The sequence below is a fragment of the Podarcis raffonei genome, chromosome 15 (assembly GCF_027172205.1).
Source record: "Podarcis raffonei isolate rPodRaf1 chromosome 15, rPodRaf1.pri, whole genome shotgun sequence".
Taxonomy (NCBI): Eukaryota; Metazoa; Chordata; class Lepidosauria; order Squamata; family Lacertidae; genus Podarcis; species Podarcis raffonei.
This window is the reverse complement of record NC_070616.1, coordinates 16119422-16140167: the sequence shown is the minus strand read 5'-3', so window position 1 is coordinate 16140167 and position 20746 is coordinate 16119422. Positions and strand designations below refer to the sequence as shown.

General features: G+C 47.8%; 2 protein-coding genes across 2 annotated transcripts in view; both read left to right on the top strand.

Annotated features, from left to right (window-relative positions):
• The window catches only part of HIP1 (huntingtin interacting protein 1), a 315500-nt gene that overhangs the window by 208640 nt on the left and 86114 nt on the right, over positions 1-20746 (top strand). The gene's annotated exons all lie outside the window — the stretch shown is intronic.
• LOC128402777 (C-C motif chemokine 4-like) lies at positions 3324-6751 on the top strand. Its single transcript, XM_053367159.1, has 4 exons — positions 3324-3476; positions 4479-4535; positions 5515-5629; positions 6565-6751. The coding sequence occupies exons 1-4, from the start codon at positions 3416-3418 to the stop codon at positions 6698-6700; spliced, it is 369 nt and encodes a 122-aa protein (XP_053223134.1). The 5' UTR covers positions 3324-3415; the 3' UTR covers positions 6701-6751.

Sequence of the window (20746 nt, the reverse complement as noted above, 5' to 3'; positions counted from 1 at the left end):
CTTTTTAACCTTAGGGGTGAGCAGTGAGGGGACCAGGTTTCCTGCTGATGCCAAATTGTTCAAGGTGGTTGAAACAAAAAACTGGTGGATCCTTCCTCTGCCACTTGGACAGCATCTCCCGATGCTCCTCCCTCCGCCTCCATTGCCCTCACAGCAAGAAGCTCTTTCACCAAAGGGTCGTCTAGCACAAGCTCCTGCATCCTTTTCAGAACAGGTGGGGGGTTGTCCAGTCCTAGCACCCAGTGAAATGTGGGCATGTTCGGTGTAAGTGAGGCTGAGCCAGTGCAAAGAGAAACTGAACCGGAAGAGCAAACGGTCTCTTGTGGAGTACGGATTCCTGAGGGGTTATTTCCATTGTTCAGGAAGAGGTTTTTCCCTTGGGCTCAGTCTGTTATTGGGTACTGTTGTGATCCTCCAGAAGGTTTCTGAGACAATAATGGCACACTCCCTGGCACCCCCTGCCATGTCCAAACATGACCCCTTCACAGAGTTGGGCAAAATAGAAATCTCCCTGGGATCTTGGTGACTCTAGATAAGCCCACTCCTACGAAGGACATAAGAAAAGCCTCCTGGATCAGGCCAATGGTCCATCTAGCCTAGCAGGCTGTTCCCACAGTGGGTGCTTTTCTTCAAAGCATGGAGCTGCAGCAGTCTTGGCATAAATGGTCTCTTATCGACAAAGAAGATGCCACAGATTGCCTGCATGTTTAGATGTGCCCATATCCTGCCTCGGTATCTTGGGCATCTGGTCCTCCTTATCAGAAGATTGCAAACTGCTTTCCCTCCTGCAATCTCCTGAAGTTTCATTATGTCCCCTCTGCATTCTGGAGGCTGCAGACACAAGACAGACCCATGTCTTTGGTGACCCTGCGCAAAACCACCCCCTGCGTGATTCCAAAAGGCATATTTAGTTGGTGTCAAACCAGGCTTGGTTCTGTGCATGAATCTAAACCCATGGAAACTGGTATTTTGCTTTTTAACTTATTCATAAACAATCTGGATTCACAGGAGAGCAGTGAGGTGGCCAAATTTGCTGTTGATGTGGAATTGTTCAGGGAGGTTGAAATTGTTCCAAGCCACCTCATTCTCTAAGGAGAGAGAGAATGCAGGGGTCCCAGGAACTTTCCCAGGTTTAGATTCCTTGGAATGAGCGTCAGCAGAGACTGTGGTATCTTTGGGGCTTTATCTACACATAGATACAAGCCGAGTATAAGATGTGGGGGGCTCACAGCATCAGCACCCCAACAGATCTTGCTTCTTCATCAGTCACAGCTTCAGATCCAGCACAGAGCTACCTGTCTCTGCGGCCTCCAGCTTCCAGCCTGCTTCCAGCCCAGCTCACTTTGTTCTCCTATCCAGCAGCTAGATGGGAAAAGGTGGAGGAAAGGCCCAACAAAACAAAACACTGACTGGGAAGCGAGGAGGGGGCATTTGGACCTCTCTGGTCTTCTACACACATCTTCTTGTCCTGCTGCTTTTCCCTGGAGAAACCTGCTATTTAGCCTTCAATTGATGCAAAATGTAGGGATGTGTATAGAAACTTGGATAGGATATATTATTGGATAGTAGATATTATTCTTCCTGACACATGTTTGTGAGTGTAGCAAAGTACACCCCATTTGTGACAAAATGAAGAAGCTGTTGATTGAGCTGGTTACAGTCTTTTTGATGAAGCATTCCAGGATGCCTTGGTGCAGACTGGATATTCCTGGTATTTCCCCCTTATATCACCCTTAAAACAATATATATGGTTGATGGATCACCACCACCACAGGGCCAGTTCACTATTCTCCCCAAGGAGGCTTCTTGTCCACTCTGCTTAAAGCTGCTTCATTTTATCAAACTTCTGGTTTTGCAGTTGCTCCAGTTTGTCAGGCAGCTGGCTTCACTGCCACTCCACTTTCTCCAGCTGCCAGTTCTGCCACTCCCTCTGTTGCTGGATTTGCTGCTGGAGCATCAACTTGAACTGCTCAAGGAGTGCTGCTGCTTCTCCCACCATCTTGACCCAGCCGCACCTCGCTCGCAGGTTCTCCTCCAGGAAACCCGGGAAGACCCTCCAAGTGTCCCTATTTCCCAGGGCAGTCCTGGGTGTACATAAGCCATCCCAGTTTCTGATTTATTACCAGAATGTCCTGCTTTTCCTTAGGACATCCCTAATTTCATTGGTGAAATGATGGAGGGTATGGAGTTATGTGACCCCAGAGCCCAGGAGATAAGTAACTACACAACCTTTAGAAGACTTCTGAAGACAGCCCAGTATTTGGAAGTTTTTAATGTTCAATGTTTTATTTTGTTCTATATATGTTGGAAGCCGCCTAGAGTGGCTGGGCAGCCCAGTCAGATGGGCGGGGTATAAATATTATTGTTGTTGTTGTTGTTGTTTAGTACACCCCTATTTTCATTGCAGAAATGTTGGAAGGTATACAGGTGCTTACCATCACAGCCAGTTCGCAACTGGGTACTACTCTAATCCTTCAGAGAAAAGTGATGGGGGTCATGGCATGCACTCAGGTATTTCCTCAGCTGGTGAGGACCTCATAGGATCAGTTCCACTTCGGCAGGGAGAGTGCAAAGTCAGGCGTGGAAAACAAAGTGACAAAAATGGAGGTGCAGGTGGGCCTTTGGTGGCTCTAGAAGACAGGAGCCTGCCTGGAGTCCCTCTGAAAGGAGTGACTGTTGGGTATCTCCACATTGGACATGGAGTACTCTTAGAAAGCTCCCCAAAAAAACCCAGCCCCTGGGGTCATGTCACTCTCCCTTGTGTGTAGCCAGGTTGCCACACTTCCATGTCCCTAACAAGGCCTGATCCTTCTCTGGACCTTGTTCCAACTGTCCTATGTTTGCCCTCACAGGGCCTCAGCCCTCCCCTGATGCTGTGGAAGCATCTCAGCTGTTTACCTAGAAATGGGCTTGGCCCAATAAAGGCCTCTTATCGCCCCCCCTCCTTATCAATCAAAAGATGCCATGGATGATGGGCCTCATGATACGTCCACATCCTGCCTTGGTATCTTGGGCGTCAACCACTCACTATCTCCCTTGCTTTTGGGTGGAGCGGAAACTGTCTAGAAATATCTCCTATAGACAAGAGACCAGGAGGATCCTCAGCGGCCGAGGAAGGAGTCTGAAAGGGCAATGAGTCCTCTTTCCATCTTATCAATCGAAAGATGCCACAGATGATGGGCCTCAGACATGTTTGCATCTTGGACATCAGCCTCTTGCTATCTCTATCGCTTTCAGGGGTGGGGGAACTTTTCTGAAGCTATCTGTCCTGTGACGTCCTCTCCAGATGTTGTAATCGCAATTGTTTTGTGGCTAGAATCACCTATAAGAAGAGACGAGGGGAGCTTCAGGGTACTGAGCGTCAAGGCATCCAAGGAAGGACAGACCCCAGACCGTCTCTCCATCTCCACCTGCCATGAAGCTGTCTCTGGTTGCCATCTCCTTTCTCCTTCTGGCTCTGGCCGCTGCTAGCCCACGTGAGTCTGCCCTTCTCATATGTGGTTTTTTTTATTTAGGAGATTTATACCCACTTTTGTCTGATTTTCACGACAACGATGTAATGACTATTATTATTATTATTATTATTATTATTATTATTATTACTACAGGTGGCACTGTGGTCTAAACCACTGAGCCTCTTGGGCTTGCCGATCGGAAGGTCGGTGGGTCGAATCCCCGTGACAGGGTGAGCTCCCATTGCTGGGTCCTAGCTCCTGCCAACCTAGCGGCTCAAAAGCACTCCAGTGCAAGTACAGTGGTACCTTCGGTTACAAACTTAATTCATTCCAGAAGTCCGTTCTTAACCCGAAACTGTTCTTAACCTGAGGCACACTTTCACTCATGGGGCCTCCCACTGCCTGCGTGCCGCCGGCACATGATTTCCATTCTCATCCTGGGGCAAATTTCTCAACCTGAGGTACTACTTCCGGGTTAGCAGAGTTTGTAACCGAAGTGTTTGTAACCTAAGGTACCACTGTAGATAAATAGGTACTGCTGCAGCGGGAAGGTAAATGGCGTTTCCGTGCACTCTGGCACTCGTCACAGTGTCCCGTTATGCCAAAAGTGGTTTAGTCATGCCGACCGCATGATTCAGAAAGCTGTCTGTGGACAAATGCAGGCTCCCTCAGCCTGAAAGAGGGATGAGCGCCGCAACCCCACAGTCACCTTTGACTGGACTTAACCATCCAGGGGTCCTTTACCATTGTTGTTGTTGCTGTTGTTGTTTGCTTACGTTTCTTAGTCGCCTTATACAAAAAATAAAGTCTTACAGCAACTTAACAATATAAAATGAAGCCCGATGAGATCAGATAAAAATTAGGGTGGGGGACCATAGATAAGCATAATGTTTAGAAAGGACATAGTCATTTATTTAAAGCACAGCATGGAGAACCTTCCGTCTTCTGGTGGATGGAGACAGAGGGGGCTTCCTTTGGGCTCTGCAGACAAGCCAATACTCTCCATTCCTTTCTCCCTTTCAGGTGAATATGATGAGGAGTTTGGGATCCAAGATAAGTCTATTCCCAGTGCTGGTCTTGGTAAGTCCTCCTTTCGGGGTGTCCACAATAGTCAAGCAAGCCAAGTGGTACCAGGCTCATGTGGGTGGTTGCTTTTGTGCCTAATCCAAAAGGCAGCAGAGGTTATCCCATGAGGACTACAGTGGCACAGCCCTCTCAAGCAGATTGTCAGGCAACTTGCAAATCCACACCTACAAAAGAAATCTGAAATCCACACCATCTTGCCTTTTTCCCCCAAACCTGGAAGATATTCTCCCTAATTTCAGATGCAAGAGGCTGATTGTGATTGCTCCTTGGTGTGAGGTACTCTGCACATGATCAGAGGTTGTTACTTCACACTTGCAGGATTGAGCCATCCATTGAAAATATGTTCTGATGTGCCCTGGCTCAAATGAAACAATCATTTTTTTATCTATCCATTGGAATCATGGGTTTAAATTTAGAGGGGAAAGGTGTTGCAGATAACGAAAAGCTGCTTTTTGTTTGGGGGGGGACTGCATGCAGCTGGAAGCAAATATTCCATGGTGGGGCTTTTCCCCCCCCCCTTGTATTATTGAAGCGGTGTGTGTTTGTTTAATATTTTCACAAGGCTGTGTGGAGGCGCAATCAGGACTTGATTTCATCCTAGTCATGCAAAACTCAGAGGTTTCTAAACACACACACTTGCATGTGCATACACACACACATACACAGGTTCTCTATACCCAGAAATGAAGGTGCACATTCCAGGTAGCTTAAGCCACTTCAGCAGCGGGGAGGGGGCACAGAGTGGTCTTGGTTGGGGGAGGATCTTGGCTGTCCTGGGGGGAATCTTGAGGGCTAGATCAAAAGCGCTGGGGACCACATTCAGAGTTCCTCCATGCTTGCCTCTAAATGCAAGGGCCTCCACACAGAGACAGGGATGTGTATGTTTGGATGTTTGATGTGAAAAATTTAAAACAGCCATTGCTAATAAATTGAGTCAATTAACAAAAGTACTTACTTATATCACTTCTTACAGTTGGGCTGGATCCCTCGTCTCCCTGCTGTGAAAAGTATTCCAATAAGGAATTCCCAAAGAATATTGTGAAGGATTATTTCTACACCAGTGGCAACTGTCGTCTGTCTTCTGTAGTGTAAGTTTCCGCATCAGGGCAAAAACCAAGCTGGATAACCAAAGCTGGATAACATGTTTCAAAGGGGAGAAGGTGAAGTGAGGCTTAAGCACTTGGGGGACAGATTGAGAAAATCATGAGAGTAGATCACAGAAAAATGGAGAAATTGTCATCCAGGAGCAGAGATTGGTTGTGACTATTTTCCAGTCTTAAATTCAGTTCAGCATTTCAGCAGAGGCTTGCAAAAATAATAATAATTAACATTGCATAAAAATTTGTAGACATTATTGTGCATTTTGCTCCTAATCTATGCATTTTTGCAAGCAAATCCCACCACCAACACCACTGCCAACAGGTTGCAGTTTTGGACTCCAAAATGCAGAGAAGGGTAGGTTTTGAGGGAGAGCTGTGTTTCAGTGGGCATCAGAGGCACCAAGTTACTTCCGAAGAGTGAGGGAGCCTGTTGCGTACTTGGGACATCATGTGCTTGACGTGTGACATTGCATCGTCGGGAGTAGGCTTAACACAGAGCCCAGCATGGCGTAGTTTCAATGGCTGGCAGTTCCTCCTCTCTTACGCTCAGAAGGAGCCAGCCACTGAAGCCGTGGCCACGCTCAGTCCCGTGCTCAGCCTCCTCCTCTGCCCCCTGCCAACAGATATTGAACAGGGCAAAGACAGCTCGGCCCCACAGAACCAGCCCCCCAGTGGGCCTATTCATTTGGGAAGCATGGATTTGATGGGATCACATTAAGACTGCGGTCAGAAGCCATTTCTTTTCCATCTCTATACCCTGCTGAGGGTATACCCTGAAGGTTGAACCTGGTGCCTTTTGACATGGAAGGTGGGCTGCCTGCCTTTTTCTCTAGACCCAAGAGAAGTGGGGTCCTCAGGCTAGGGGAGAATCAAAAGGGCACATTCAGTGACACATGGCGAATGTCTGTTTCTTTCTCTGACAGGTTTGTATTCAAGAATGGAAGAACAGGCTGTGCTGACCCAAATGCCCAGTGGGCCAAGGATCTTATGGAATACATTGACAGCATTAAGCATTCCCCCAGCTCAAGACCCACAACTGTGCCTATCCCCAGCGCATAGCCCACATTAGAAAAAGGCACTTGGAGCCACGGCAACCTCCTTGCCTCTTCGCTGAACCTCTCCCCCCCCCCCTCTTCCCGCTCATATTCTGTCCCCTTCATGGCTGAAGAGAGTCTTCATTCAAGGGACTCTGTGGTTAACAAGGCAGCGATCTAGGAGCAGCCAGCCTGCCTTGTGGGAAAGGGTCTCCCAGAAAGTGGCTCCTGAAGTTGCCATGTGCCCCTTTCATAGTTAAGTCAATCAACACTGTTTGGCAGGTTCTGTTCAAGCAACCAAGCATCTGTTTCCAAGCAGCTTTGCAAAATGTTGATTTCCAGTGTGCAGGTGCGGGACGAATCCATTTTGCCGGGGCTTTTAAGGAAATTCCCACAGCATGATTTAAATCTCACCTTGGGTATCTGCCTTGAGAATCCCCACAGCAAATGTTTCTGAATTCCTTGCTCTCTGCTTGAGAGGCAACTTCAAGCAATCTGATTTCTGTTTGTGTTGTTGTTAAGTGTTGCTTATCAGACTATGTCTTCAAATGGGCCAGTCTGCAGTTCTGCTGTTGGCTTCTGAAAATAAAGATGCAGTTTGAGTTCCTCTCTGTCTTTTGCGAGTCCTTCTTCTCTCCAGGGGGGGAGGGGGGTGAAGCAGATCCAGGCAGTCTGAGATCAGCTTCAGAAGGGGACGGAGATGACAGGCATTTCTGCAACCTCAGCCTGCAGGGAACAAGGTGGTCATGATTCCCAAGGCTGCCCCTGCTGCCTCCCTTGGCTAAGCTGCTTGGGTGGCAATATCTGGGATTTAGCCTTGATTCAAGTACCGGTAGATGGCAAGGGAGGAAGATCCGCTCCAGTTCCCCTTTTTGCTGAGTCATCATCAAGAATTATGGGGACATCTATGCAGACCCCAATGAACAATGGGTCCAGGATCACATCCGCCTTCTCCCCACACCCAGTGGCGAACCTTGGGGTCTCAAATTTCAGCAGCGCCCTGTGCAACACCAAAAATTCAGCACCCCACCCCACCCCTCACCTTCCATTCTCCATCATAGTTGTGGCACCCCCTGCTCTGCACCCAGTGTGACCAAACCAGTTGCACTCCCCTAAATCCGCCTCTGCTCCACCATCTCTTTGGATTCCCACCAAGAGCCAGCCAGGCCTCTGCCTCTCTCTCAGCCTCAATTCCAGACAAGCCCACTCTAAACGATCGTTTAGAGCTGCTTGACAGTATCAAGGAGGATGGGGGGGCACTAGACATTATCTATTAAGACGTTAATAAAGCCTTTCATAGCCCCTCCACAAAGGCTTCCGAGTAAGCCCAGAGAGTCATGGGATAAGAAGACAGGTCCTCTTGTGTATCAGTAACAGGTGAAGAATCAGGAAGGAGAAAGTGGGAAGGAATGAAGAGTCCTCCCCATGGAGGGATGGAGAAAGTGGGCTACCCTGAGGACCAGGATTGGGCCCTATGCTTAACTCAAATGAACATGGATCCCTGTTGATAAGGAAAACATCCTGAGGTGTGGATTTGCTCTGCTGCCCAGATCATTGGGGTGCCACTCCCTGCAGGTCTCTTCGGTCAGCAAAAGAAGGAGTCTCCAGCCAAGTTAAAGAAGCAATGCAGCGGTCAGTGGACCTGATCTTTATTTGTTGCAACAAGGTTCAAGCACATAAAGAGTAGGAACCCCCGAGCATGGGGTCGCGTAAACTTTTAAGACCTCTCCCCATTTCCCATAATACATTTTTCAACAGCTTCATCGATGCATCACAGATATGACACAAAGTAGGAGAGTTTCAGATGTAGAAACATGAGCCCATCACTCACCCTGGTCAATAACCAGGTTTTTAATATGAATTATCTGCTTCTCCAAAGAACAATAAAAGTATTTGCACATCCCCCGAGCTACAAGGCTTTCCTGATCTTCTCCTTTGAAAGTATCAGGATTCATCCACCATCCCAATGGATTTCTGTCTGGGTTATGTGCTGCCTTTGATCGCCTCCTGCCTCCTATTGTCAGGCTAAGTTCACACCTTATGGAGGGGCAAGGAGTATGTGGCCTTATGCTCAAGGGATTATGGAGGAAGGCGGAGCTCTAGATTCCCATTGTCCAGAGAAGTCATTACCGTCGGAACCAAGGAAATGGGTCAAACCCTTGAAGTTTGGTGATTATTTGTGAAGTGTCTACAGTTTTCTATATGGGATAGTCAGAGGGGACAGTACCATACATGGTCTTGGCTTATTGCTACAAGTTTATAGATAGCTTTTCTGAGCCTCTTTGCTGTTGAGTAAGTATGGTACTTGTTCCAAGTTTTATTACGGCAAAAGCCAGTGACACTAAACACCACAAGATCAAACAAAAAGAAATCAACAACAACATCAGAAAAGAAAGAAAAAAAAAGGATTACACAAGGGAACTTCTCAGTGTGCCATTCAACAGAAGAGATTTACGCTTCCTGATTACTAAAGTGCAAAATTTGGCCACCTCATATGTTATTGAGCTTGAGGAATCTTGCAGAAGGTATTTTCGTAGAATTTCGGGGGAGGATTCCAAATAATGTTGTAGGGGTATGAATTTTGATAAAAGCGGCAAAATAAGTTGAACTCGCTCTTCACTATAAAATTCGCAAAATAGAAGGATGTGTGTGACAGATTCTACCTTATTAGACATACAGGGGCAGAGGCGCGCATGCATTGGTACCCGCGTGGATTTGCCATACAGCACTGCTGAGGGCATTGTCTCAAAGCGGGCTCTAGAGAAAGCCCATCTATAAGCTTCGTTAGTGATGTTAGTTAAGTAAGGGGAAGTTGCAAAATTAGGCCAAGCTTTTAAACATCTATACGTCTCCGGGAGTAGGGCGTCTTCTTGTTGTAATTCGACATCGTAAAGTCTCTGAGTGATAATTGCTTTTGCCTTATTCAGAGTTCCAATAAAAGTTCCAATAAAAAGGTTTTCAGGGTTTAGGCCAATTTGTTTGATCTTATTAGTTATTTGCATAAGCCAAGGAGGATAGGGAACTGCAGCCAGGAAGCAAGGTAACAGTCCCTTAGGATTGTAATGGATTTTCAGCCAGAGGGATATTGCTTGCTCCCAGACTTTTAATTCCACTCTGGGCAGTCCTGCCTCTTGCCTTAAGACTGCATTAGGTGTACACTTTGGGGTAGCAAATAATGATCTTAAGAATTATGATTGTACTGTTTCAAGGGTCTTAAGGTTGGCAGAGGGGCTAATTTGAGAGCCATACAGGAGTTGGGCTAAAGATTTTGCCTGAAAGCCATCGGGAGGAAGCCAGCTCCTTTCCTTCTGAATAATCTAAGGATGGCATTTGCACTTCTTCCTGCTGATATAGCTGATGTGGTCAGGTGTGTTGACAATTTGGCATTATAAGAAAAAGTAATGCCTAAGTATTGGAAGGTCTTAGTCTGTTCAATGGCGTTTCCCTTTACGCTCCAATTATCTTTCCTGAAGGAGCGGTTAAAATGTACAATTTTGGTTTTGGCAAAATTAATTGTTAACAGTTCAGTGTTACATTGGTCACTAAACTTTCCTAAGGCACGTTTCAGATCCACTTTGGTTTGAGAGAGAAGAACAGCGTCATCCGCATACATTAAAACTGGTACTTTTCTGCCGTTAGAGAACACGGGGGGGGGGGGTTCGATTTCACGGCAACATGTGACCAGGGAGTTAACATAGATGTTAAATAAAAATGGGGCTAATAGGCATCCTTGTCTAACTCCTCTTTGGACTGGGATTTCTCTAGAGAGTCTGCCGTCCTGTGCGAGTCTTATCTGGAGGGTATTGTTCTCATGAAGCTTAATCATCAGAAGTAATAACCTTCTGTTAATACCCATATTGGCTAATTTGGCCCAGAGCCTACCCCTGGATACAGAATCAAATGCTGCCTTTAGGTCCACAAAGGCCGCATACAATGATTTTTTCCAATGTTTCACATACTTATAGACAAAATAATCTAACACTAAGCAGTGATCTATGGTGGAACGTCCAGATGTAAACCCTGCTTGTTCAATTTCTAGCAAGTCATTATGATCTAACCATTCACATAATTTTAGGCATAGATGTTTTGTATAAAGTTTGCAGATCACATTCAGAAGACTAATTGGTCTATAATTAGATGGGTCAGAGGGGTTGCCCTTTTTAAATATAGGAACAATTATAGCCAGTCCCCAATCTTTAGGGATTTCAGTTGTCTTATCTATATATGAAAATAGATTTGCAAGAACCGGGGCCCACCAGTTTATTTGCGCTTTCAGAAGTTCAACGACAATGAAATCACTTCCTGGGGCTTTGCCAGATTTCATTTGTAGAATTAACGAAGTGATTTCAGTTTCAGATGTTGGGGGCCATGGTGTATCATTATCTAAGAGAATGTTAAGCAGCGCAGAAGGACGATGTTCCCTAAACAGCACTTTATAGTGCTCTTCCCATACATTTGCAGGGATTATTGTGCCCTCGTTAGGAGCTTTGGTTTGACTGGATATAATTTTCCAGAAGTTGGTATTGTCTTTTTCTGAGCCTCTTTGCTGTTGAGTAAGTATGGTACTTGTGTAAATGGTCCTGGCCTTAGTTTGAGGCTGTGGTGGGGACTTGGGATTTGCAGGGGGGGTCATTTAACTGCCCCCATCCCTGGTTTTAACACTGCACAGCTTCTATGCACTAAGCTAGTCAACCAGCAAAATTCCTTAACAGACTTCTTAACACAACTTGCCCAGGGTGGGCAAAATGGAGATCCAGGTGGGCCTTGGGTGGATCTAGAAGACAAGAGCTTGCCTGGAGCCCCTCTGCCAGCACTGGGGGTGGGTGGGTAGGTAGGTGGGAGTCTCCACAAGGGACACAGAGGGCTCTTGGGTGCTATCAGAACCCATCCAAGAAAAGGAGTCCTTAAGTCATGGCACCCTCTATTGCACCCACAACCCAGTTGCTACCCATCCTTCACCCTAAAGTGGCCTGATCCTCCCTGGACCTTGTTCTGTTTACATTTGTGCTGCTTTACATTTGTGCTCACAATGCCTCAACCCTCCCCTGAGACCATGGAAGCACCCAGGCTGTTTACACAGAAATGGACGTGTCGCAAGAAAGGGCTCTTATCAACCCCCTTATCAATCAAAATATGCCACAGGTGATGGTCCTCTTGATACGTCCACATCCTGCATCCGTATCTTGGGCATCAACCCCTCACTATCTCCCTTGATTTGGGTGGAGTGGAAACTTTTCAGAAGTCAATCTAGAAACATTGTCTATAAAGAAGAGACTAGGGCATACTGAGTGTCAAAGCTGTCAAGGAAAGAGACTGAAAGGGCCCCAATCCTCTCTTCATCTCTGCCTGTCATGAATCTCTCTCCCGCTGCCCTCGTCTTCCTCCTCTTCATGGCCACCTTTGCCCTGGTCACTGCTTGCCCACGTGAGTTTATTATCCTTCTTTTCTCCGTTGTATTTTTCATTTGGGATATATAGCTGCTTTCAATTGATTTTTAAGACAGCAATAAGGCCGGCTGACCCATGAAGCAGGGTGAGGCAACCACCTTGGGTGGCAGGATCGACTGGGGCAGCAGATCCAGCCTCCAAGGAATGCATTGTCCTCTAGCTCTGCTGCTGCCACCACCGCAGTGGCAGCAAAAGCTGCGGCTTGCTTTTTAGAGGCCAGATTTGCCACGTCTTTGGCAACCTCTCTGCCCTGTGCCACTGCTGCTGCAGCCTCTTGTAGGGGACCAGAGGCAAGATCACAGAGATTCCCAGGTGTAGAGCGGCAGCTGCAGTGGTGGCCCATGAAGAGGCACTTGGCTTACCCATGAAACGGTGCCACAGATGAGCCTCACGTGGAAACCAGACCTTTGTCTTGCTCAGTAAAAAATCCACCCCAAAGTATGCCTCCCCCAAACCATAGGCTAGCAACAAAGGTTTCATGGGTCAAGATTCCCATATCCATGGCTGTGGGAGGCGGACAGTTCACAGGGATGCAAACCTATAATGGCCCTCCATTCCTTTCTCCCTTTCAGGTGTAGAATCCAAGAAGGCACCAGGTGAGAAAACGTATCCTCCTAAGTCTTCCTTGTCTCCCTCTCCTCTATCTTACTCGAAGGGGTCAATAATCTGATAATGCTGATATGCTTTACTTAGGCTTCTTTATTTTAACCCGCTTGCAACTGTACTCATTCTATGTGCCTTTTTATAATTTTGCTTTTCAGCCGTTATTTTTCACCTGTTACTATAATTGTTGTCTCTGTTTTATACACAAAATGGAAAAAAAACATTCTCCAGGTAAGTCTTCCTTGTCTCCCTCTCCTCAACCATTTTTTATCGATCAGGTGGAAATATTGGTTTTCATTTAGAGGGGAAAGGTGTTGCAGATAATGAAAAGCTGGTTTTCCTTGGGGGGGCATGGGGGGGTTCCTTGTATTTTTAAAGCATTGTGTGTCTGTTTAATTTTTGGGCACACGGTGTGGAGGCTCAATCAGACTTGACTACATCCTAGTCATGCAAAATTCAGAGGTTTCAAAAAACACACAGTTCCATGTGCACACACACACACACACACACACACACACACAGGCTCTCTATACCCAGAAATGAAGGTGCACATTCCAGGCAGCTTAAGCCACTTCAGCAGTGGGGAAGGGGTACAGAATGGTCTTGGTTGGGGGAGGATCTTGGCTGCCCTGGGGGGAATCTTGAGGGCTAAAACAAAAGCGCTGGGGACCACATTCAGAGTTCCTCCATGCTTGCTTCTAAATGCAAGGGCCTCCACACAGAGACAGGGATGTGTATGTTTGGATGTTTCATGTGAAAAATTTAAAACAACCAGTGCTAATAAATTGAGTCAATTAACAACAGTACTTACTTATAGCACTTCTTACAGTTGGGCTGGATCCCTCGTCTCCCTGCTGTGAAAATTATTCCAAGAAGAAATTCCCAAAGAAGTTCGTGGCGGATTATTTGTACACCAGCGGCAACTGTCGTCTGTTTTCTGTAGTGTAAGTTGCCGCATCAGGGCAAAAACCAAGAGGCCAGCTGGATAACATGTTTCAAAGGGTAGAAGGTGAAGTGAGGCTTAAGCACTTGGGGGACAGATTGAGAAAATCATGAGAGTAGATCCCAGAAAAATGGAGAAATTGTCACCCGGGAGCAGAGATAGGCTATGACTATTTTCCAGTCTTAAATTCAGTTCCTCCTCTTTAAATTTAAGTTCCTCCTCTCTTGCACTCAGAAGGAGCCAGCCACTGAAGCCTTGCCACGCTCAGTCCCATGCTCAGCCTCCTCCTCTGCCCCCTGCCAACAGATATTGAATAGGGCAAAGACAGCACCCCACAGAACCAGCACCCCAGTGGGCCTATTCATTTGGGAAGCATGGATTTGATGGGATCACATTAAGACTGCGGTCAGAAGCCATTTCTTTTCCATCTCTATACCCTTCTGAGGGCACAAGGTCCAAGCCAAGGTTGAACCTCATGCCTTTTGACATGGAAGGTGGGCTGCCTGCCTTTTTCTCTAGACCCAAGAGAAGTGGGGTCCTCAGGCTAGTGGAGAATTAAAAGGGCACATTCAGTGACACATGGTGAATGTCTGTTTCTTTCTCTGACAGGTTTGTATTCAAGACTGGAAGATTAGGCTGTGCTAACCCAAATGCCCAGTGGGCCAGGGATCTTATGGAATACATTGACAGTATTAAGCATTCCCCCAGCTCAAGACCCACAACTGTGCCTATCCCCAGTGCATAGCCCACATTAGGAAAAGGCACTGGGAACCACAGCAACCGCCTCGCCTCCTCACTGAACCTCTCCCCCCCCCCTCTCCCTCCCTCACTCCCCGCTCATATTCTGGCCCCTTCATGGCTGAAGAGAGTCTTCATTCAAGGGACTCTGTGGTTAACAAGGCAGCGATCTAGGAGCAGCCAGCCTGCCTTGTGGGAAAGGGTCTCCCAGAAAGTGGCTCCTGAAGTTGCCATGTGCCCCTTTCATAGTTAAGTCAATCAACACTGTTTGGCAGGTTCTGTTCAAGCAACCAAGCATCTGTTTCCAAGCAGCTTTGCAAAATGTTGATTTCCAGTGTGCAGGTGCGGGACGAATCCATTTTGCCGGGGCTTTTAAGGAAATTCCCACAGCATGATTTAAATCTCACCTTGGGTATCTGCCTTGAGAATCCCCACAGCAAATGTTTCTGAATTCCTTGCTCTCTGCTTGAGAGGCAACTTCAAGCAATCTGATTTCTGTTTGTGTTGTTGTTAAGTGTTGCTTATCAGACTATGTCTTCAAATGGGCCAGTCTGCAGTTCTGTTGTTGGCTTCTGAAAATAAAGATGCAGTTTGAGTTCCTCTCTGTCTTTTGCGAGTCCTTCTTCTCTCCAGGGGGGGAGGGGGGTGAAGCAGATCTAAGCAGTATGAGAACAGCTTCAGAAGGGGACGGAGATGACAGGCATTTCTGCAACCTCAGCCTGCAGGGAACAAGGTGGTCATGATTCCCAAGGCTGCCCCTGCTGCCTCCCTTGGCTCAGCTGCTTGGGTGGCAATATCTGGGATTTAGCCTTGATTCAAGTAGATGGCAAGGGAGGAAGATCCGCTCCAGTTCCCCTTTTTGCTGAGTCATCATCAAGAATTATGGGGACATCTATGCGGACCCCAATGAACAATGGGTCCAGGATCACATCCGCCTTCTCCCCACACCCAGTGGCGAACCTTGGGGTCTCAAATTTCAGCAGCGCCCTGTGCAACATCAAAACTTCAGCACCCCACCCCATCCCCCACCCTCCATTCTCCATCATAGTTGTGGCACCCCCTGCTCTGCACCCAGTGTGACCAAAGTGGTTGCACTCCCCTAAATCCGCCTCTGCTCCACCATCTCTTTGGATTCCCACCAAGAGCCAGCCAGGCCTCTGCCTCTCTCTCAGCCTCAATTCCAGACAAGCCCACTCTAAACGATCGTTTAGAGCTGCTTGACAGTATCAAGGAGGATGGGGGGGCACTAGACAGTATCTATTAAGACGTTAATAAAGCCTTTCATAGCCCCTCCACAAAGGCTTCCGAGTAAGCCCAGAGAGTCATGGGATAAGAAGACAGGTCCTCTTGTGTATCAGTAACAGGTGAAGAATCAGGAAGCAGAAAGTGGGAATGAATGAAGAGTCCTCCCAGTGGAGGGATGGAGAAAGTGGGCTACCCTGAGGACCAGGATTGGGCCCTGTGCTTAACCCAAATGAACATGGATCCCTGTTGATAAGGAAAACATCCTGGGGTATAGATTTGCTCCGCTGCCCAGCTCATTGGGGTGCCACTCCCTGGAGGTCTCTCTGGTCAGCAAAAGAAGGAGTCTCCAGCCAAGTTAAAGAAGCAAAGCAGCGGTCAGTGGACCTGATCTTTATTTGTTACAACAAGGTTCAAGCACATAAAGAGTTAGGAACCCCGAGCATGGGGTCGCGTGAACTTTTAAGACCTCTCCCCATTTCCCATAATACATTTTTCAACAGCTTCATCGATGCATCACAGATATGACACAAAGTAGGAGAGTTTCGGATGTAGAAACATGAGCCCATCACTCACCTTGGTCAATAACCGGGTTTTTAATATTAATTATCCACTTCTCCAAAGAACAATAAAAGTATTTGCACATCCCCCAAGCTACAAGGCTTTCCTGAGCTTCTCCTTTGAAAGTATCAGGATTCAACCGCCATCCCAATGGATTTCTGTCTGGGTTATGTGCTGCCTTTGATCGCCTCCTGCCTCCTATTGTGAGGCTAAGTTCACACCTTATGGAGAGGCAAGGAGTACGTGGCCTTATGCTCAAGGGATTATGGAAGCAGGGTGGGCTCTAGATTCCCATCGTCTACAGGAGTCATTACCATTGGAACCAAGGAAATCGGTCAAACCATTGAAGTTTGGTGATTATTTGTGAAGTGTCTACAGTTTTCTATATGGGATAGTCAGAGGAAACAGTACAATACATCGTATCAGCTTATTGCTACAAGTTTATAGACGGCTTTTCTGAGCCTCTTTGTTGTTGCGTATGTAAGGTGCTTGTGTAAATGGTCCTGGTCCTGGCCTCAGTTCGAAGCTGTGGTGGGGACTTGGGATTTGCAGGGGGGGTCATTTAACTGCCCCCATCCCTGGTTTTAACACTGCACAGCTTCTATGCACTAAGCTAGTCAACCAGCAAAATTCCTTAACAGACTTCTTAACATAACTTGCCCAGGGTGGGCAAAATGGAGATCCAGGTGGGCCTTGGGTGGATCTAGAAGACAAGAGCTTGCCTGGAGCCCCTCTGCCAGCACTGGGGGTGGGTGGGTAGGTAGGTGGGAGTCTCCGCAAGGGACACAGAGGGCTCTTGGGTGCTCCCAGAACCCATCCAAGAAAAGGAGTCCTTAAGTCATGGCACCCTCCATTGCACACACAGCCCAGTTGCTACCCATCCTTCACCCTAAAATGGCCTGAGCCTTCCCTGGACCTTGTTCCAGCTGCTTTACATTTGTGCTCACAAGGCCTCAACCCTCCCCTGAGACCATGGAAGCACCCAGGCTGTTTACACAGAAATGGACGTGTCACACGAAAGGGCTCTTATCAACCCCCTTATCTATCAAAATATGCCACAGGTGATGGGCCTCTTGATACATCCACATCCTGCCTCCGTATCATGGGCATTGTCAGGAAACTGCCATCGGAACTAGAGGAGGTGGCGAGGCTCCACAGCGATGCTGGAGAGGGGCCAAGCAGGGAGAGAGGCAGGTCTCCGGCTGGGGAAGAAAATCAGCGCAACACCAGGGATAGAGGGGGGCCGATGGGGGAAGCAGAGAGGAGGCTCCAGGACTCTTCGCAGGAGACCAGCGAGGAGAGCACAGGTCCTCCGCTGCCCACACCCACCCTGCGCAGAAGACTTCCGCGCAGGGAAAGTAGGCGGTGACTTGGCGTCAAAGAACTTCTTTGCTGGAAGAGGTTCAAGAAACGCCCACTGGCGGATTCTGCCAGCGACTGAACAGCCACGGAGTGGATGGCTGTCCAGAGAGAAACAGTTTAACCAGGCAACCTAGCCCAGAGCGATGGTAACTTATGCACAAGCAACCCCTAAAGCCATTACAGGCATCAACCCCTCACTATCTCCCTTGATTGGGGTGGAGTGGAAACGTTTCAGAAGTCAATCTAGAAACATTGTCTATAAAGAAGAGACTAGGGCATACTGAGTGTCAAAGCAGTCAAGGAAAGAGACTGGAAGGGCCCCAATCCTCTCTTCATCTAAGCCTGTCATGAATCTCTCTCCCGCTGCCCTCGTCTTCCTCCTCTTCATGGCCACCTTTGCCCTGGTCACTGCTTGCCCACGTGAGTTTATTATCCTTCTTTTCTCTGATGTATTTTTTTATTTGGGATATATAGCTGCTTTCAATTGATTTTTAAGACAGCAATAAGGCCGGCTGACTCATGAAGCAGGGTGAGGCAACCACCTTGGGTGGCAGGATTGACTGGGGCAGCAGATCCAGCCTCCAAGGAATGCATTGTCCTCTAGCTCTGCTGCTGCCACCACCGCAGTGGCAGCAAAAGCTGCGGCTTGCTCTTTAGAGGCCAGATTTGCCACGTCTTTGGCAACCTCTCTGCCCTGTGCTACTGCTGCTGCAGCCTCTTGTAGGGGACCAGAGGCAAGATCATAGAGATTCCCAGGTGTAGAGCGGCAGCTGCAGTGGTGGCCCATGAAGAGGCACTTGGCTTACCCATGAAACGGTGCCACAGATGAGCCTCACGTGGAAACCAGACCTTTGTCTTGCTCAGTAAAAAATCCACCCCAAAGTATGCCTCCCCCAAACCATAGGCTAGCAACAAAGGTTTCGTGGGTCAAGATTCCCATATCCATGGCTGTGGGAGGCGGACAGTTCACAGGGATGCAAACCCATAATGGCCCTCCATTCCTTTCTCCCTTTCAGGTGTAGAATCCAAGAAGGCCCTAGGTGAGAAAACGTATCCTCCTAAGTCTTCCTTGTCTCTCTCTCCTCTATCTTACTCGAAGGGGTCAATAATCTGATAATGCTGATATGCTTTACTTGGGCTTCTTTATTTTAACCCACTTGCAACTGTACTCATTCTATGTGCCTTTTCATCGTTTTGCTTTTCAGTTGTTATTTTTCACCTGTTGCTCTAATTGTTCTCTCTGTTTTATAAGCAAAATAGAAAAAGCTTTACCAAAATTGTAACAAACCTTACCCAAAGGGGGAGCTGGTGCCAGACTCACATGGATGCTTCCTTCCCTACTCTCTGTCCTGAAGACGCTGTTCACACAAGCTTTTCAGCCAAAGGTGGCAAAGGTCTCAAGGTCTTGTGTGACAACCAATCCTTTGTGTTGTTAACCAAATTGAGTCTGTCTGCCCAGACTGGTTAGTGGATCTCCTCAAACAGGAGAAGAATGGGACTGGAGGCAAACCTATTGGCATTTCCTCTTCTTATTTTTTGTAATGAGATTTTTGCAATGCTGCCCCAGGAACTGGACTAAGGAGGAGAGCGCTATCGATGGCCACAAGCCATGGTGGCAACGCTCTGCCTCTGTGGTTGGAGACAGCAACACTTCTGAAGACAAGTTGATGGAACCCATGGGAAGGGAGTGTGCTCAGGTCCTGTTTGTGGGCTTCCCATTGGGAGCATCTGGTTGGCCATTGTGAGAAGAGGATGCTGGACTAGATGGGCGACTAGCCTGAAGCAGCAAGGCACTTCTGATGTTCTTATGGAACTCCTTCCCACTGGAGGCAATGATGGCCACCAAAACGTAGGACATTAAAAGAGCATTAGATAGGATAGTATGGCTCCTCTTATATTCTTTAGGGGGAGCACAGTGAAGGAGGGATGGTCCCCTCCTAAAGGGTTTGCTTGGGAGGAGAGCAGGGCCCCACTGCAACCCTCCCCAAGACACCTCTGTTGGCCAGAGAGAGAGTCCCAGGTTCACTCCCCAGCATCTCCAGGTAGGGCTGGGAATGCCCCACATCTGACACCACACTGAGCCACTGCCAGTCATTGCAGACCATAGTGAGCTAGAGGGGTTGACTTGCTGAAAGGTAGCTTCTTATGTGCCTATTAAATTAGCCCTCTAAGATTTCAGCACTCATGACTGTGGATATTTTTAGGGAAAGGACAGTAACTCAGTGCCAGAGCATCTGCTTTGAATGCAGGTCTCCTGTTCAATGCCCTGCCGCGTCTCTAGGTTTTGCTTCTCCCATAGTCATAGCCTTGGATTCCAGCAGAAATCAAGCATGGCTCTGTCTCTCTAGCTTCTGCCTGCTGCCTGCTCTTATCTCTCACATGCTCATGGCATGCACTCAGGTATTTCCTCAGCTGGTGGGGACCTCATAGGATCAGTTCCACTTCGGCAGGGATAGTGCAAAGTCAGGCGTGGAAAACAAAGTGACAAAAATGGAGGTGCAGGTGGGCCTTTGGTGGCTCTAGAAGACAGGGGCCTGCCTGGAGTCCCTCTGAAAGGAGTGACTGTTGGGTATCTCCACATTGGACATGGAGTACTCTTAGAAAGCTCCCAAAAAAAACCCAGCCCCTGGGGTCATGTCACTCTCCCTTGTGTGTAGCCAGGTTGCCACACTTCCATGTCCCTAACAAGGCCTGATCCTTCTCTGGACCTTGTTCCAACTGTCCTATGTTTGCCCTCACAGGGCCTCAGCCCTCCCCTGATGCTTTGGAAGCATCTGAGCTGTTTACCTAGAAATGGGCTTGGCCCAATAAAGGCCTCTTATCGCCCCCCCTCCTTATCAATCAAAAGATGCCATGGATGATGGGCCTCATGATACGTCCACATCCTTCCTTGGTATCTTGGGCGTCAACCACTCACTATCTCCCTTGCTTTTGGGTGGAGCGGAAACTGTCTAGAAATATCTCCTATAGACAAGAGACCAGGAGGAGCCTCAGCGGCCGAGGAAGGAGTCTGAAAGGGCAATGAGTCCTCTTTCCATCTTATCAATCGAAAGATGCCACAGATGATGGGCCTCAGACATGTTTGCATCTTGGACATCAGCCTCTTGCTATCTATCGCTTTCAGGGGTGGGGGAACTTTCCTGAAGCTATCTGTCCTGTGACGTCCTCTCCAGAT

Bases quoted from the DNA above. Each gene is read 5' to 3' on its own strand.
- LOC128402777 (XM_053367159.1), top strand. From the start codon at position 3,416: ATGAAGCTGTCTCTGGTTGCCATCTCCTTTCTCCTTCTGGCTCTGGCC. The intron at 3,477-4,478 runs GTGAGTCTGCCC...TCTCCCTTTCAG, and splicing joins TCTGGCCGCTGCTAGCCCAC to GTGAATATGATGAGGAGTTT. The intron at 5,630-6,564 runs GTAAGTTTCCGC...TTTCTCTGACAG, and splicing joins TGTCGTCTGTCTTCTGTAGT to GTTTGTATTCAAGAATGGAA.